Source organism: Xylocopa sonorina, chromosome 5 (genome assembly GCF_050948175.1).
Source record: "Xylocopa sonorina isolate GNS202 chromosome 5, iyXylSono1_principal, whole genome shotgun sequence".
Lineage (NCBI taxonomy): Eukaryota > Metazoa > Arthropoda > Insecta > Hymenoptera > Apidae > Xylocopa > Xylocopa sonorina.
Window position 1 is genome coordinate 5,612,749 of NC_135197.1, and position 16,720 is coordinate 5,629,468.

At 51.0% G+C, this 16,720-nt stretch overlaps 1 protein-coding gene across 1 annotated transcript; it reads left to right on the forward strand.

Annotated features, from left to right (window-relative positions):
* The first annotated feature begins 7,222 nt into the window (after nucleotides 1-7,222).
* LOC143423804 (uncharacterized) lies at nucleotides 7,223-12,768 on the forward strand. The gene is made up of 3 exons (XM_076895386.1): nucleotides 7,223-7,544; nucleotides 10,965-11,244; nucleotides 11,641-12,768. The coding sequence occupies exons 1-3, from the start codon at nucleotides 7,409-7,411 to the stop codon at nucleotides 12,737-12,739; spliced, it is 1,515 nt and encodes a 504-aa protein (XP_076751501.1). The 5' UTR covers nucleotides 7,223-7,408; the 3' UTR covers nucleotides 12,740-12,768.
* The last annotated feature ends 3,952 nt before the right edge of the window (nucleotides 12,769-16,720 follow it).

The window sequence follows — 16,720 nt, forward strand, 5'->3', positions numbered from 1 at the left end:
CTCTTCCGGCGTAATTTACGACTTGTCGCGGGTACCGCTTAACGCTAAAACGCACGTGTCATCGTAAGTTATTAGTCGTCGTTCAATCTGATGAATTTTCTTTTTTCTTCGTCTGATAGTCGTGACGTAATGCAAGATCGCTGAGACGAGCAGAGATTGGTTGCAGGGTCGGGTGTTCAGGAGGCAGCCAATCGGAATCGTATAAAGTATATTACAAACCGTATTGCTTGCTCCAGGCAGAGAAAAAAAATAAAACTCCACGGTTGTTTCTTACTTGACTAAAGTCGCCCTTGAATACTGTAAATGTAATAGCAAGGAATAGAAGGTAAAGGCAATCGAATAGAATGCACTATTCGAATCGTAAAAGTGCACTGTCGTTACGCGATATGCATGAGAGCTATCTGAAACGCGAGCATGTAAACGATCGAGCAGTTATTGGTCGCATTAAACTTTTACGCGTTCAATTCGATCTAATTCATTATCATCTTCGAGGGTAATCTTACTCTCGTTAACCTGATTCGTCGATACAACGTGGCAAGATGATGGCAGGTGCTGTCAATGTTACAGTCGATTCTGTCTGTTTGCACACTCGACTGATCTCTTGTCTTTTAGATCAGTTCGAGATTAATTATTGCGAAAGTTGGAACGCCGCGAACAAGAAGCCGAATATAAATCATTCTTGATTGATCGAGCGTTAGCGGATAGTTTATTGTTGATTGTGTTAAATATCGATTACGAGACGACCAGATGTACGGCGAGACGATAGAGACCTGAGGTCGTGTGATTAAACTTCTCGCTAGGATCGACTAGACGTGGAACCACTTGGCTCGTTTAAGCATCGCGAGATGCCATGCTTTACTGCCGTGCGTAAAATGATCGGTACTCGAGTGTCCATTTAAATCTCTCGAAATGCTCATTCTAAACGGTTGCTCGTAAACTAGAGTGCAGTCGTCGCTTCTAAAATTATTCACGAGCGACGCGAAAGCAATTATCAATATTTCCTCTCGGATCGAATCTTCCGAGTTCACTCGAGCTTCGTGAACGACGCAGTCTCCCACGGCCGTTATTCTCGCAAAACCGACGTAAACTCCGGGCAGAATCGCGTTCGCAACGGGCAAAGAAGAACGGCACGCGTCCCACAGATTTGTTCCACGTTCGGCGCGCTGGAACACCGCCGACCTACGGGGTCCCGCAAAAATCCTGAGTTTCGCCTGCGCGCCTACTCGTCGCGGCCCAAGGAACTTCACGCTGCGCCGCGGTAAAACATACTAACGCGATCTCCCTCCTCTGTGGTAACTCCCGATACTACCTGTGTGGGCAGCTTCTTTTCTTGGCTTTGACACGCGGACACTTGCGGGTATAAATCGTGCGTTTTAGAGCGGCGAGGCCAGATTACACATGAGTAATGCCTGCATCCACCCTGCCCCCCCTCAGGCCCCCGTACTTTTTCCACATGCCGAGTAGTTTGTCGGAGATTTACGCGACACGGATCTCCCGTGGTGTCGGGCGAATTGAAATTCTTAATCGGTACTCGCCGCCGTGATTCATCGCGCTCCACGGGTCCTATTGTAACGAGACGTTCGGCCCTTCGTACGGCCGCAACTTTTACACGCCCGCGTGCGCTTTTTATCGTTTGGTAATCCACGGATGCATCGATAAGGAGCTGAGAGGATCGTATTTCAGTCTGTTACTCCGTTAACCTTATTAACGGGCGCGCACGGATACAATTTCCACCTCGCGTGACGTTGCAGAGGACCGAAGTGTGGCAACGAGTCGCCGTGGCGAATGATATTCGAAGAGGCGTCTCCACGTTTCTACGATCGAGCGAATCACCATCTACTAGCCTGAAAATATTCGTCGGGATGCAGACACTCGATAATCACGGGGCTCCTGGTAATACTCTACATACACGGGGCAACGAATGTCCGCGATCGCACGCTTCCACTTTTATCCCAGTCCTGTCACGACCGGTCGCATCATTAGGCCATTCGGTATTACAAATGACGTCGAAGAAGCTTCTCCGCGAGCTCTGCTCCCTCTTTCCTTTTGTTCACCACGTCCGCTCTCATCTGCCTCCGCCCGTCCCCCGCCGTCCGTTCTGCCCTTCGCCCCGATTTTTCTCCGTTTCCCATCCCCCGTTCCTATTCTCGTTCCACTCTTTATCATCTGGCTGCGCGGTCTGCCTTCTTGCCAGCTGCGGTCAATCCCAGCGAACGGGCCTTTAACTGGATCGCTCGGAGGCCCGTGTAAAAACCAGCCAGCAAAGTCATAAGCATTTATGAGTTTCTTACGCGGGATAATAAGTTTGGAATGATTGTCGTTTGTATTCCGGCGTTGCGCGAGCTGACCCTTTCTTATGGGGGCCCCTACGGCCGCGCCTCGTCTCGCCACGCGATGCACGCCCGCTCCCCTAATGCGACCGCCGCCTTCCACGGCCGTGCCACCGGTGCATTACCGCCGCCACCGCCGGCGAAAGAAGTGTCCCGTCACCGATTCTTCTTCGCACGTCGTTCCACGGTCGTTCGCCGGGCCCCCTCCGATTACGCAACCGTCCTCCGAGCAAGGCGACCGACCGCTCCTGCAGTTTGTTTTACTCTTACGCGAGCAGGCCGCCTCTACATGGATATGGGTCGGCACTCACCGCCGGTTGATGGCCATCGCGTTCACCGATTATTCACCGCGTCATAAGGCCTACCTCTCGGCTATCCTTCTATATATCTCGAACGGATAGGGATAACAGGCAGATCGTCGTACGAAAGGGTTTCCGAGAAGAGCGACAATCACGCGCGCAACGTAGAAATTCAATCGTCGCTAGGTGTTTCAAATGTTGAACATTAACTCTTGTACGCTGTTCCGAGAATTCCTCTATAATTGCTTCCTATTACCCATCGGGAACCCTCCTCGCGTCCTCCGATTAAACGGCAGAGCGGAGATCCTAAAAACGAGCGAACAATAAAACCGAGACTCTCCCTCGCCGTAATGCACTCTACGTAAACGAACGCTAATTGTAAACGGTGAATGCCTAGGCTGAAAACATCCCTATTCCACCGAGCCGTAAACCTCCGCGGCTTAGCATCGCTACGCGAGGCTTCCAAGCGACGCGAGGCTCGTCCGTACCTCGACGCTGTCTGACCTTTGCTGGGCGCTATCCACTGACCAGCGTGTCACTGCGAGCAAGCTAACCGATCGTACGCTTCTAATTAGTTTCCACCGTTCCCATTTCCATGACTTACGCGTCGCGTATCTCTCGTTTGCCGACACGAGCCAGTCGAGTATAATTCCTGCGCTGTTTGGTAACCGCGATCGAACACGCGGACGCGGTATCATCGTTCGCGGATCGAATAGGAAACACGTACGGATGATGGGCGGCCTAGAAATGACAGATATCCGGGATATTGGCTTTATTGTGTTTCATTTTAATGCCAGATGGAACTGGATCGCAGCGTGATTCTATGCCTCAGTTTATTATGCCCATTGATTCGATACCGCGCTCGTTTCGATCTCGATTTAAATCCGATAGCGACGAGGACGTAACAGAGAGATCCACTAAAATGAACTCTTCGGAATTTTTACGAGTTCGTCCAGATTTCTCGATTCTAAATGCGTTTAAACGTGTTTAAATTCAAAGTTCTGCTGTCTAATACTTGGTAGTGGTGTCGTGCTTTCTCTGCCCTTCAGTCACATCTTCTAACGGACCCAGAATAATTACGAGGCCCTACGGACAAGCGTTTCGAATCGCTACGATCATCAGTCTTTCTCTCTTTCTCTCTCTCTTTCTAAAAGTAAACATTAAGCGGTACACTGGCAGCGTTTGCCGCTACGAATTTCATTTGCGTTCTGCGTCAACATCGTCGCGTCTATCCACGTTACTCGACTGTAAGGAACGGTTCTAACTTGGAGCGATTTCCGTGGACGGGGACGTTCCCTGGCCGCTGTCAGTCGGTCGAAAATAACATCGGGACGGTTAAATGAACTCGCTCCACAGCCGATCGCCGGCAGCTGGCACCGGTCGACGCGCAATACGCATTGACAAGCGCGACAAGTGGCGGACGCTTCACGGTGGTCGGGATTACGACGGAAAAAAAGAGACGTTAACCTATCGGCGATGGTGGAGGGGAAAGAAGAACGTGCCGCGAACTGAAAGGTATCGTCGATCACCAGGGACACCGAGGGAAAAAGATTCCTGGTTTGTTTGCCGATGAGAAAAAGGCGGAACGATTAACCGTACACGGCGAGTTCGAACGGTGTTACCAGATTCACGAGTTTACATTACGTTCGCTTCGGGGACCTCGCGAAGGAATCCTGTACACGATGAATTCATGTATCAACTCATACTCGATTCCCTCAACGAACACGTGTTCCCTTTTTAAACTGAAAATGTAACCCCAACTCGCACCGACAAACTCCATCTCGTACCGCGTTTGCTTCGAAAACAACCCCCACCGAATGGAGCACCATTTAATCCCCTTTGAATCAAGAATGAACCTTAGGGAGAAGTACGATTTGACGTACGCGAACGGAACTCGACGAGAGCCGAAGCGTGTGCAGTCGCGGCGGTGGCGAGTATGAAGAGAAAACAGAGGCGAAGGAGAGACGCGGCGTGGTTCGCAAGGCTGCGACAAGGTGAAGCCAGCTAACTATCCGGGCTCGCGGAGGAGAACAGAGTAGCTAAGAGGCCGAGGAGGCGAAGCGACGGCGCTGTTCGCCAGGAAGAGCTAGGTCGGCTCGGCAGCCGAGGTGAGCCGAGCTGGGATGGGGCAAGGTAAGGCAAGGCGCATCGGCGAGGCACGCTAAGGCAACGGGTCCAAAGTCGTCGAGACTCGAGCTGGCTCTGGTGGCGCGTTCACCTCCCGCTCGAACGCAGTACGCCACGGACTCTCGCGCAGGCGAGATTGCACCAATCCGCTCGGTCGATCCGGCGACCACGTGCGCCCCGAACGTTCCACCGGGAACCGGCTGTGTTTTGGTGACGGGACCGGGCCACCCGGACCACGTGTTTCCGTCGACTGCCCGCGGACGGTCGAACGAACGGGTCCGTCGCGGTCGACGGCTGGCTTTTTCCAGATTTTTCCATTCGGAGGAGGGGGTTCGAGGTTGCCCAGTGGTGGTTGTTTTGGTGTGTCGAACGCTGGGCGAGAACAGCTCGTGCAGGAGTAACAGTGGTGGGAGTTCGATTCGACTATAAATAGACACGATTATTAAAGATCCTCGGTCGCGTTCATTTCTTAGGGGAGACTAAATAGATGTGCGAGTGCGGCTGGTATAGTGGACCGTGGATCGCGAGGAAGGAATTTAATCGGGGAACGATATATGATAGGACGCCATTAAGAACACATGTGGACGCTCAGGATTTCTTCGCGTTACTTTGGGATTAATCTGGTATTAGCGGAGGAATTAAATTCTGGTTGGCCATGGATCTCGTGAGGAGTCAGTACCAGTTCTAACCAAGTTACAGGCGCGCCGTGCAAAGTGATTGGAGAGACTAAAAAATGACCGCGATAAAAGGAGGGTAAACCGAATCCGATTAGCGGGCTCCACCCTCGCGGTTTCGTCAAAGCGACTGGCGATCGTGAATGGAAAATGAGCTTCCCCGGATGATCGTCCATTACGGCAAACAACGTATTCAATCGAGGTTAAAAATACTGAAACGAGTTCAGATTTAGATCCGTGTCGTTACGCCTGTCGGATCGTTGGACTATGATGAGCAAAAGTGTCGTTACTCCATCCGTCGACATCGTGCTCGCGCGTCGAGGTGATCGAGAAAGGAGTCGGTCTATAAAAGCAAGACGCGGAACGTGTCGTCCGGTGACCAAGAGGAAGCATCGACATTACGAGCCACTCAGGCTCCTTGCTCCCGAGCTTCGTTAAACCAACCCGAGTTGTTCCAGATACGAGAACGAACATCGAGCGTTTAATTTGTTCGTCGAGAACTAACGATAACCGTGATCGGTTCTCACGGTTCGAATAAAAATAAAGAAGAGCGTCGAAGGGGGACGCGAAGCGAGATCGCGCGACAAAGAAACGCAATCTCATCGCGAGCATCGTTCCGCGTTCAGCGTTTCGTGACGCCACCGGACGCGGTGGCGAACGAATTCGGAATGGTTACGCCGGCGTGAGCCGACCCCGGGGATACGTCGATACGTTCGACGTTGATCGGTAACGATCCCCCTCGCGATCGATCGACCGACCCGCGTTGCTTCTCGTGGCTCGCTGTACAAATAAGCCGTGGAAAGAAAGGGCCGGGCAAACGGTAGAGGAGAGGCGCGCACACGAGAGGGAAAGGAGGGAAGAAGGCGAGCAAAACGAACGGGCGCTGGCTGGGAGAGCAGGATTGACGGGATGCAGAAGAAACGGTGGCGGACAAAAAACGGTTAAAGCAACAGAAGATACCAGGTTAATTAGATTATCGACGGTCCTGGGAGCTGCTGCGGAGAGGCTGCCAGCGCGACCATACATGGTCCACCGTCCTACGAAGCCGCGGGAAGGAAACGGGAGCGTCGCGTGGGAGGTCGAGCGGCTTCCACGTCGCTTTTTACGCAACCCTGGGAGACAGATTCGTGTGCTCACCTTGGGGCACTCGACACGCGGGGCACGACCGTTAAACGACTCTAAGGATCGCCGAGAAGGGCAGCGGAGGTAGGATTTCGACGAGCGTCTGAAATCGAGGCTCGTCGCAGTTCATCGATTAGTGGCGAAGAATCGCGTGCCAACTTTCCATCTCTTTGCCTCGTATGCCCGCCAGGCACGGCAGGATCGAGTTTGAAACGGCGACCGCATCCTATAAATCCAGATTTCCGCGATTCCAGTGAACCAGTCCGCGGCCTGTCCGCGTATATATGTCGCGGTACTCCTCCAGCAGATCATTAGATCCGCGAGGGGAGCGATAAGGCCGATGAAAGTGTAGCAGAGCGTGTTATGCAAAACAGCGCGTCAAGGGAACCAGAAAAGCCAGATCCCGCTGATCGATCAGCGCCACCGTACCAGGCGAATTCGAGGGTGATCACCTCGAATGCATCATTCCTGCGTCGCGTTCCATTTCCAGCCGATCGATCGACAGCGTTCACTGGAAATTGTTGCGATTCGAACTGGGTTTTATCTCGCAGCGAGGGGCTCCTGTCGATGAATTAGAAAAGATGTCGCACGCCGCTTCCTAGTCCAGAATCGAGTCGACCTCCGTCTCAATCAGCGCAGGATAGCCTGCCGTGGGTCGTCCGAACGAACTTTGATCTTCTCGCGAGGATTCCACGGTCCGGAATCCACGGGAATTGAATTGCAAATCGGGGCTCCGGGAACATGGATCGATTCGACGGCGTTTCGAGCGTCGTCGCGCGGTGATCGAAAGTCGGGCGGCGGACACGCTCGGCCGATCACGAAGACGAACGGGACGAACGGTACGACTGGTACGAATATGTCGGTCGCGGGCACCAGGAGGCTGTACAGAGTGGGCCTCGTCGCCGTGCTGGTCACCGCGTTGTGCGTGCTGACTCTGTTGGATTCGCCGCCGCAACTCCCGGATCCACCGGCGGATCCTCCTCCCACGCCTGGTAAGCAATTTTCTCCGTTGCCGCGCGCACCTTCGCCTCCAGCAGCGCGCGACCCTTGCCCTTTCGTTATCGTTCGACGGCTAGCAAACCCCTCTGGCCCCTAACGCGCGTTCGCCACCTAACAATGCCCTTTTCATTTCATTTTTTATCATCCCTCCGGCACGATTTTAAATCAGCCATTCCGTTTGCGGTGAAAAAATCGTTTCTCAATATTGGTTAAATGATACTTTTTCCACGGGCGATGCGCACGGCTAGCCGAAGCCGCGCGGTTGATTTGCGTTGTTTTGAAAGCAATATCTCGTGAGACGCGCGGCGAAGGGAATCCCCGCGCGGGAGCCTTAAATTTATTTTCCCCGTATGAAAGTCTCGCCGAGTCAAAGATCATCGATAACCGCTTCTTTAAATATGCAAATGCCCAACTTTTATCGTCTCCTAGATCTGGGTATTTGCATATCAAAGCTGTCTGAAGTCTAAGTACCCTGATCTGACGTTACCAGAGATTTACAAGCTTCTTTATGGGCCGATCGCAAACTTGTAGAAGTAAATTTTACAAGACAGTCGCGTGTCGATGAAACTTTGCGCTCTACGGTCCCGCGGCAGCGAACAGTTCGAAGTCGCATCGAGACAACATATCGGGAACGATATTTTATGTTAAGAATGTTGCAGGAGAAATTCTCCTAACTCGACTGACGTTTCGCGTTCGATCCAGATTGAAATTGCGATTTCACTCCAGATCGTACATCCAGACGCTTGCACGTAGGCTATCGTAATTATTCGTTATGGTTTATGGAATCGTAAATTCTTTACCGCGGAGCATAACTCAGGAGAAAGGCATTTCTGGCTGACGCGGCGGGGGAAAAAACAGCCGAGGAAAGTAAAAGTGACGAAATACTTGAGTAGCTTCGCTGACAGATTGATATACGACAAGACGATGGGTTTCGAGTCACACGAGGTAATTCCCACGTGCTACGGTAGCCTCGTTCCTAATTTAGTCGAGATTTGTGTCTTACTCCTCGCACTATTTCCTACTTGCGAATTCTTTCCCAGGGTTAGTTCCAGCCGACAGGGAACAAGAAAATTCCGTACGTGCTTTTAGCCAGTAATTAATTCATAGTTCGAACGATTACACTTAACAGTGCCACTTCTGAAAGACCACATCGCATGGCCGCCTAATCGTGATCGAATGTAAATTGTGCGTCGGATTGAACGATGCAAGCGCTCTTCGAAAACGTCGCGATGATACAATTGAAAAATGCGTTCGATAACCACTCTTGTTCGTATAGAAATTTCATAAAAGATTAAGAATTCTCGTTCCGGAGAACCGTTCAAGATAATCCCCCGACAAAAGGGTTGAAATCGAGTTTGCCGGAACGGCGCGCAAAAAGCCCGCCCCGCGGGGCCTTAAATCAGCCGCGACGCAGCGACACGGACTTATCGCGAGCACAAATCTTTACCCGATTCCACGGCGGTAGCGACTTCATTAGGTGACGTAATTTACAACCCGATTCATCGAGCGATCGTACCCCGCGACTACCCTCGTCGCAACGTCCCCAGTTTCTCTACGCACCGATAATTTCAATTAGTCAGGGGGGAGGAAACGTGGACTTCCTGGATTTTCACCGTCGACTTTCAATTGCGCTCGCGTTCCAGTGGGAAAACGGCGTGCAGTCGCGGGGCTCTGTTTCTCGTAAAGTTGGCGAAGCGTAGCGTCGTGGGTAGGGCGAAGGAGGAAGCGGCGTTGGTAAAGGGCTGGCTGGATCGGCGTAATACGCGGTCGTTGGGTCAAGCGTAGACACAACTTTTAACGACGGTACACGGCACGCCGCATCGGGCAGGATATCGGCGTCCCGCTCGAACGGAACAAATTGTTTTACACGGCGAAGGGTTGCAGGGAGGCGGTTGGAGAACGCGCGGGAATCGCTGCCCGTTGGGCACGGATTTAATTGGCCGACGGGGCTGTTTTAATTCGAGGTTTAACGGAAAATGGATATTTTATGTGTGCGCGTGTGGGATGGTTCGCGGCTGAGCGGTGTACGCGTGATTAAATGGTGATAGAGCCGAGAGAAAAACGAATGAAATATTGCCAATAAACGTGCCTACCCCTCGGTTAATGTACTTGCGCTTTGGTTCGGTCGCGTTGATTAATTCGAGGATACGAGGATGTACGGGGTGTGGGTTTCTCGGTATTTATCAGTTCATTTTGTTGTAATGGAAGAGCAACGGTTGTAAAACAATCATTAAAATATTAAGCCTGGGAACTGGTGGGAAGGGTTAACGATCGCGATGTGGAACAAAATCGCTACGCGAAACTGATGCGACCAAAAAATGGAATTTGTAACAGTCGTCCCCCGATTTATACGCCACGTTTTATACGCGGTTTTTCTCGCCGTACTTTTTGCGCACGGTCTCAGTTTTATGCGGTCAGAAGATATAATCTTCCTACGATATTTATTCAGTCTCTATACGTTCAGTATTGTTCGCTGTTCGCTCGAATGTTTCCAGCAGTCACGTTGTTTCCGTGCAAATGGAGAAACGATTGCTTGAAAAAATAACTTCGACCGTAGAGAATTCCAATGAGATTAATTTCCAAACACCAACGAGCAAACAGCTGTTTGTTGAAAGAACTGCGAAAGCAATCGGTCAACCCACCGCTGTCCGCGTGTACCATTTTATAATTTTGATTCGTCGAACGAATCGACAGCGTCCGACGAAAGAAATGAAAATATAGCCAAGACCAGTGAATGGTCGTGACTCTCGACCGTTCGTGACTGCGCGCGAAACGAGTTTCCCCCCGGTATACGCAGCCGAAGTGTACCGGCTATTAGAGGCCAATTAACGAAGGGGGCAATTGAAATTCTGTATATGTAACTAATCGAGGCTCGTCCGAGGTCAGTGACGCGCTTCGACGTGGCTTGGGACAAGGATTAAGAAAATTACCGAGGAGTTATGGGGGGAACGATTCGGATGTGGCACGATCGACCAGTGACACGCGAACAAACGTATTCACGATGTACCACGTCCGGCCTCGCTCGATGACGCAATGCTTCCGTCCGGTCGAAGGATCCCCAACGTCTCCAGATCGACATTCTACTACTAAAAACTCGTTTATGGAGATGATAACAAAACTAATTTTCAGATCATTACGGAAGTTTAAGAGAAAAAGAAAAGGAAATTCTAGTGATCGAGAGAATTGTAATCGTTTACCATAGGTATTCCGAGCGCTCCTAAACATTTAAAAGAGGGGAGCTAACATCGTTCATGCACCGTGACTCTCCGTTTAATAACCCGCATCGCGTCGGTTGGCTCCTTTCGAATTAATTAGCCGAAAAGCGCGCGCTGCTGCTTCCGCGTTAATGAGCGGAGCGTAGGCATGCGTCACGGTCGCAATCACGGTCTTAACCTCGCTGACACATTTTCCAGGTGGCGAGCCCCCGGGCACAAGAAGCATCGTGGCTTACTCGTGGGCGCGGAGATTGGCACTCGATTACAGGCCCTCCAAGGAGTGCGACGGTAATGGAACGTACGGAACGACGTTAAACACGTTCAAGTTAGCCGACGCCAAGTGGCTCGAGACAATCCCCGGACAGCTCTTCCTGTACAGCGCCCACTTGGACCTGAGAGTGGCCGGTTATCCGAGCCTCAGGGTGATTGGCGTTAAACGTGGACCTCTGCCGACCTCTGGCCTTTTCTGCACCATTTGGTGAGACATTTTCCAGGACGCAGTCGCGCGTTTAATTCCACCTCTAAACCTCCCTCTAACCTACTCGCCCCTCCTCGTTACACCTCTCATCAAAGCTGCTTCCTTCCCTCCTGCGTTCCAAGTTTATCATTCGATTTTACGCGTGATGATTCGCGACACCTTTCGATCAACCGTATTAAACCGGTTCCACGTTCAGCGTGGAAGACAGACAGTCCATCCAATCTAACTTCTTACCCAGTTCGACTAAACTTCCTCTATACTCTCGCGTAAGGACAGCTATCCCGCGAGTCGAACGATTTTGCAAATTCGCCGAGGAAACGAGGCTTGTTCGATCGTGGTACGCGGCGGTCGTAACCCAGTTGGCTGACACGATTCCTGTTTTCACTGGCTGCGCAGGTACGAGGAAGAGGAACGCGGCAGAGCCGTCAGCGTGGAGGCACTGGTCTCGACGATCTGGTTGGACGAGTGGGGCGAGACGGTGGACAGCTACGCGGGGATCCTCGTCGGCTGTCAATTACCACCGGAAGCGGCGATCGAGCCCTCCAGGGTGCACGTAGGCCTGGAGCCCTGCCACCAGAATGCTAGTCATAGTTTAGCGATAAACGGGGACGACAGGAACGGGGCGGAATTAAGACGTAGACAGTTCACGGTGTGCATCAAGGGGCTGGACTTCGACGAGGACATCTCGTCGAAGATCGTCGCGTTCGTCGAGTTTAATCGCATACTGGGCGCGGAGCTCTTCTACTTTTACGTGTTCAACGTGCACGATAACGTCCGCAAGGTGTTGAGACTGTACGAGCGATCGAACGTGATCAGATGGTTCAATTTGACGCTGCCGGGCGACCTGCCGAACGAGAAGTACGCCAGGAGGCGGTTCCTCAACGAGGACATCTGGATCAAGAGGCGTATGGAGTTGATACCGTACAATCACTGCTTCTACGACAATCTCCATCGGTCGGAGTTCGTGCTGCCCATAGACATCGACGAGGCGATCGTCCCAGCGAAGAGGAACAACTGGCACGAGCTGTTGCTCGACGAGAGGATCAAGCTCGGCAGGTCGTTCAAGGACTTCGCCTCGTACGCTGTCAGGAACGCTTACTTCTTCCCAGAGCTGCAGACCAGGAACCAAACCGAGCGTGTCCCCTTCGAGTTGAACTCGACTAATTTTCTGGCTGACCTGGATTACCTGGACACCGTCAGGACCGCCTGCATTTCGCCGGAGGGCGACTCCGTCAAGAGCTTCGTTTCGACGAGGCGCGCGTTAACCGTGCACAATCATTACGCCCTGACCACGCTGAATCCGTCCACGAGGCGGGCGCATCACTTCGATCCGGACGACGTACTGAAGCATCACCACAGGGCCTGCGACGATCGACACTTGGACTGCGAGCTTCTGATGGCCGACGTCGCGATCGACGAATCCGCGTTGCGATACGCGGACGAACTCGGAGAGAGGATGACGCTGTTCTTGAACGACCTCAAGACATTCACGTAGCAACGTTGTACATAAAGAAATAGAATTAATTGATACGATCGACTGTCTATTGTCATCCTTGATGTCCCTGTCTCTCGTGAACGAAATCAACTAGAACAAGCAGAATCGACGATGGCAGATATCATATGATAGCAGAGTAGAATATTGCGCGAAAGAGGCAAGAAGAAGCTATTTCAACGCTATGCTTCCCTCCATTTTTCCGGTGGGAAATAAGATAAAAACGACAATGCGGCGCTTTCAACTTGCAATCGTGGTGGTTTGTAAAAGGATTAAACGGTCCTTGAAATTTTTTGCAACGTGTTATAACCAACAATTCCTACCTGCTCTCAAGAATATACCGGGGCGTTAATTAGAATAAAAACTCGCATGAGTCTTCTGCGAAGACTTCTGCTAGCCCCCGAGTGATATGATAATGTAATGCACTCATGGGAAATTTCCTGCTCGTATGGTACGCTGCGTTGTCTCGCTTAAGCACAATGGGCTTCAATTATAATTTCTTTACCTCCAAAACGAGCAAATTTATTCCCGCCTTATTTCCACGAAGGATGTCAAGAATTATTACGCAGCTACTTATCCCAGTCCCCTAACTACGAATTTATTACCACCCATCAGAACATCCTCGCTAAAATCTTACCGCTCTTATGAAAAAAGGGGCACTGCTTTGTTTCTAGATCAACCAGCAAAGCTAGTTCCAAACAGAACCGACAAACCTTTATTTCCCGTCGCGTGTACCCGTTTAAATTTCATATTTTCACAAATTACGAGGTCCCCGGCAGTTCTTTCCCCTCGAACTTCCACGACGACTCGGAGCTCAAGAATCGTACGTTTAACTCCCGTTTTACTGTCCCATATCCTTGCCTCATCTGCGTAAAAACCAATCATAACCACTCGTTTGATCGGCAAACGATCGCATAAAAAAGCCACAACAATATTATAACCGCGTATTCGTTCCCATCAAGTCTCCATTCCCTTTTACGATTACCCATCGTCGATCCAGCCGTTCGTCCGCTTGGCGAGCTATCTCGCGAGTCGCAGCGGAGAGGAGACAACAAGTTTGCTCCTAGGGAAACGACGCAGCCTCGACGACGTCCGGGGCCAGGTTCGCCGCGGTAAACAAGGGTCGGATCGCGCGCAATTCAAAATCCAGCCAAGCCCTAGATAAATTTTACGACGAGCATAAAGCGACGTGGAAACACCGGGCAGCCTCGTAACGAAGTTTAATGGCACACGGGGAAAGCGTGTCCCGCGTGGTTGTTAGACGACGCGCAGATAAGGCGGAATGTTATTTGAAGAAGAGATAAGTGACTTCCGGCGGCGAGCTTCCTCCGGGCACGATCCACCGGGGGTGCTGATCCTGCCACGTCGATATTCACTGGCCGAACACGAGACTCGAATACATAAATCCCGTGCCGCGAAAATGAAGTCTCGGGTGGAAGTTGTAGCATCCGAGGCGCGCGAAAAGAATATCGAGTTCCGTGCGGGGGTGGAAACTTGTAAGGGCAGCTCGTTCACGGGGTTGGGGTGGTATTTTTGGGCTACGCCGGAAGTTTGCTGGACGTTATTAAGGTTCGAGGCGAAGAGATCGCCCTCGGACCGATCGATGCCGTTGTTTCGTTCAACTGTGCGGCGAATTGGAAATGAAGCTGGCTCGAGGGAGATTAATTGCGTTTTAATTGTATCCAGTAGGCGTACGGAGAAAATTGTTGAGATTTATAAATGAACGATCGAAGGGGTAGTTTTAGGAATTGGATACGTGCGGTTGAAAATTTGGACGCGTCGATTTGAAACTCGCGGAATTCAGACTCGGGAGGGGGATCTCATGCATATGCGAGCAGAGAAATATAACAGTTATTTATGAAAAATGTATCGTGAGATTTGGAGTGTGTACGCGAGCATGCGTGCACAACGCGATCGTAGAACTTTTCAGAACGTTTCCTACAGATTGTTTCGAAGCAAACCAGTTTACACGTGAACAAGTTTAGTTCGTATTATCGAGATAAGCGTTATTTATTCCACTTCACAGCGTGATAGCGGGTACTAACTAATGACGAAGATGTAGATAATTCCGCGCGTTCATTCTTATTTCCACGCCGCGGCAAACACCTAATTAACGTTCGATGAAACGTGCTGCTTCGACAATAACAATTTAGAAAAATCACACCAGGAGTTTAAAGCCCCCTTTCGCGAGCTCTATAATATTATCCCATCGTCGAACCGCAACGCATCACGGCTCGAATCCCCGTCGATACGATGGCTGGCAGACTCGCTGCCAGCCGTGAGCCTGAAAGGGTTAAACGGGGTGAGTGGCACGCATCAAGATCGACCCAGTTCCGGATAATAATAAGTCGCGGCGAGTGGAACGGATCGAGCTGGATAACGTATCGAGGCGCTGCTAAGCACGGGATGATTAAGCTAAGGTAGCATATAGAAGGGGGAGAGGGGTGGCAGGTAACCTGCACGCTCTCTTAAATACCGTTCTTAATTTTCGCTCGGCTTCGGATAACCTCCGCCGACGGTTCGACGAGGCGCCAGGCAGATCGAAACGCGCGGAACGGTTCAAACGGGGTCGTTCAACAGCGACGAACGACCCCCATCGCGGCACTCGAATGAATCATTTTCAATTTAAAAGGAATTCCTTTGAGATGCTCGCGTTTCGTCGCGGCCGCGAGCCGTCTTAAATTAATACGCGCGTAAATCATCCCCCGCGCACAAAGCAGGAAGCGAGGCTCCATTTCTTCTCCGACCTTTTTTTCGGTCCCATTTTTGTTTTTTCTTTGAAACCACCCGTAAACGTTAGTTACGACCGTTCGGATGGCATATCGCGCTGGCGAATTTACGGCGGGCAACACCGGCGACAGATGCGCCTGTTCCTCCTTTTCCGTTCCGCGACGGGGTGACACGCGCGTTTCAGCGTCGCTTCGCTCGTTCGCACGTGGAATTCGTATGCATCAAGCGCGGTAATGTCCTCGCGCGGGGGACGAACCGTTCGTGCGGACCCTCGTATTTTCGCCGCGCGGACTTTCGATTTAAAACAGCGGCTGGAACGCGAGTTACAAGGATGACCGCGAACGAGGAGAGTCGTCTACGGAGAGGACATTCACGCAGCCTTCTGATGCGCAATTCAATGCTGCGAAGGACGGACAAATTTATAAAAAAAAACGTATCGTTCGACGCGTTCGTTTTTTGTTCCTTTTTAAGGATACATCGAAGCTCTTATCAAGCGGTGACGCGGCGATACTTGAACAGCAGGAGAGACGTGGCCTATATTATTACATTATAGCAGTTTGCAGGAAAGAACCTGGTCTTCAACCTCATAAGGTTACAATGCCCCCCTTATTACACGTAATTACGTTTTAACGGGTTTAAAGAGAATATAGGACGTGCCGGAATATAAGTTTCATACACATCTCGGTAAAGGAAAAGACGCATTAAAGGAGTACAAGCTACGTAATTTACTAAACCACCGTACTTAATCACGATCTCCTCCGTTAAACAGAAACAGTACCCGCATGTTACAATGCACTCGTTGCATTGTTACACCGGAACTTTGTTTCATAGTTTGTCCGCTCTATGCATTTATGTCGCCGTATTATTCAAATATAGAATCACCATTGTCAGTATACTTAGCGTGGATACACTTCGGGCGCATTATTCCGTATACGTTCTCCGTAACTCCGCGCGTAGTTAAAATAAAATTGGAAAGTTACAAAATCGAAAGTAATTCTCCGCCGATAAGACATCGCGGCGTGCCAAGCTGTCCACTTAATTCGTCGTTGTGAAATATTCCATTATTGCCGAGGATCTTTGGAAACGCGTTGAAACTTGCGCAAAGAGCCCACAGCTGGCTCCGCGACGCGACCAGAATTCCAATTCCTGAACGCGACCCCGCGAGCTCATGGAATTTTTACGACGATCGCCCCAACGATCGTCAGACGGATGTCCAGATTCCATCAAGATTGCGCCGCGTATCAAAGATCGCGA

What these genes read in the sequence shown, in the direction of transcription:
- LOC143423804 (XM_076895386.1), top strand. Translation starts at nt 7,409, where the DNA reads ATGTCGGTCGCGGGCACCAGGAGGCTGTACAGAGTGGGCCTCGTCGCC. An exon ending in GGATCCTCCTCCCACGCCTG is followed by an intron (nt 7,545 to 10,964) that starts GTAAGCAATTTT and finishes CACATTTTCCAG; the next exon opens with GTGGCGAGCCCCCGGGCACA. An exon ending in GGCCTTTTCTGCACCATTTG is followed by an intron (nt 11,245 to 11,640) that starts GTGAGACATTTT and finishes CTGGCTGCGCAG; the next exon opens with GTACGAGGAAGAGGAACGCG.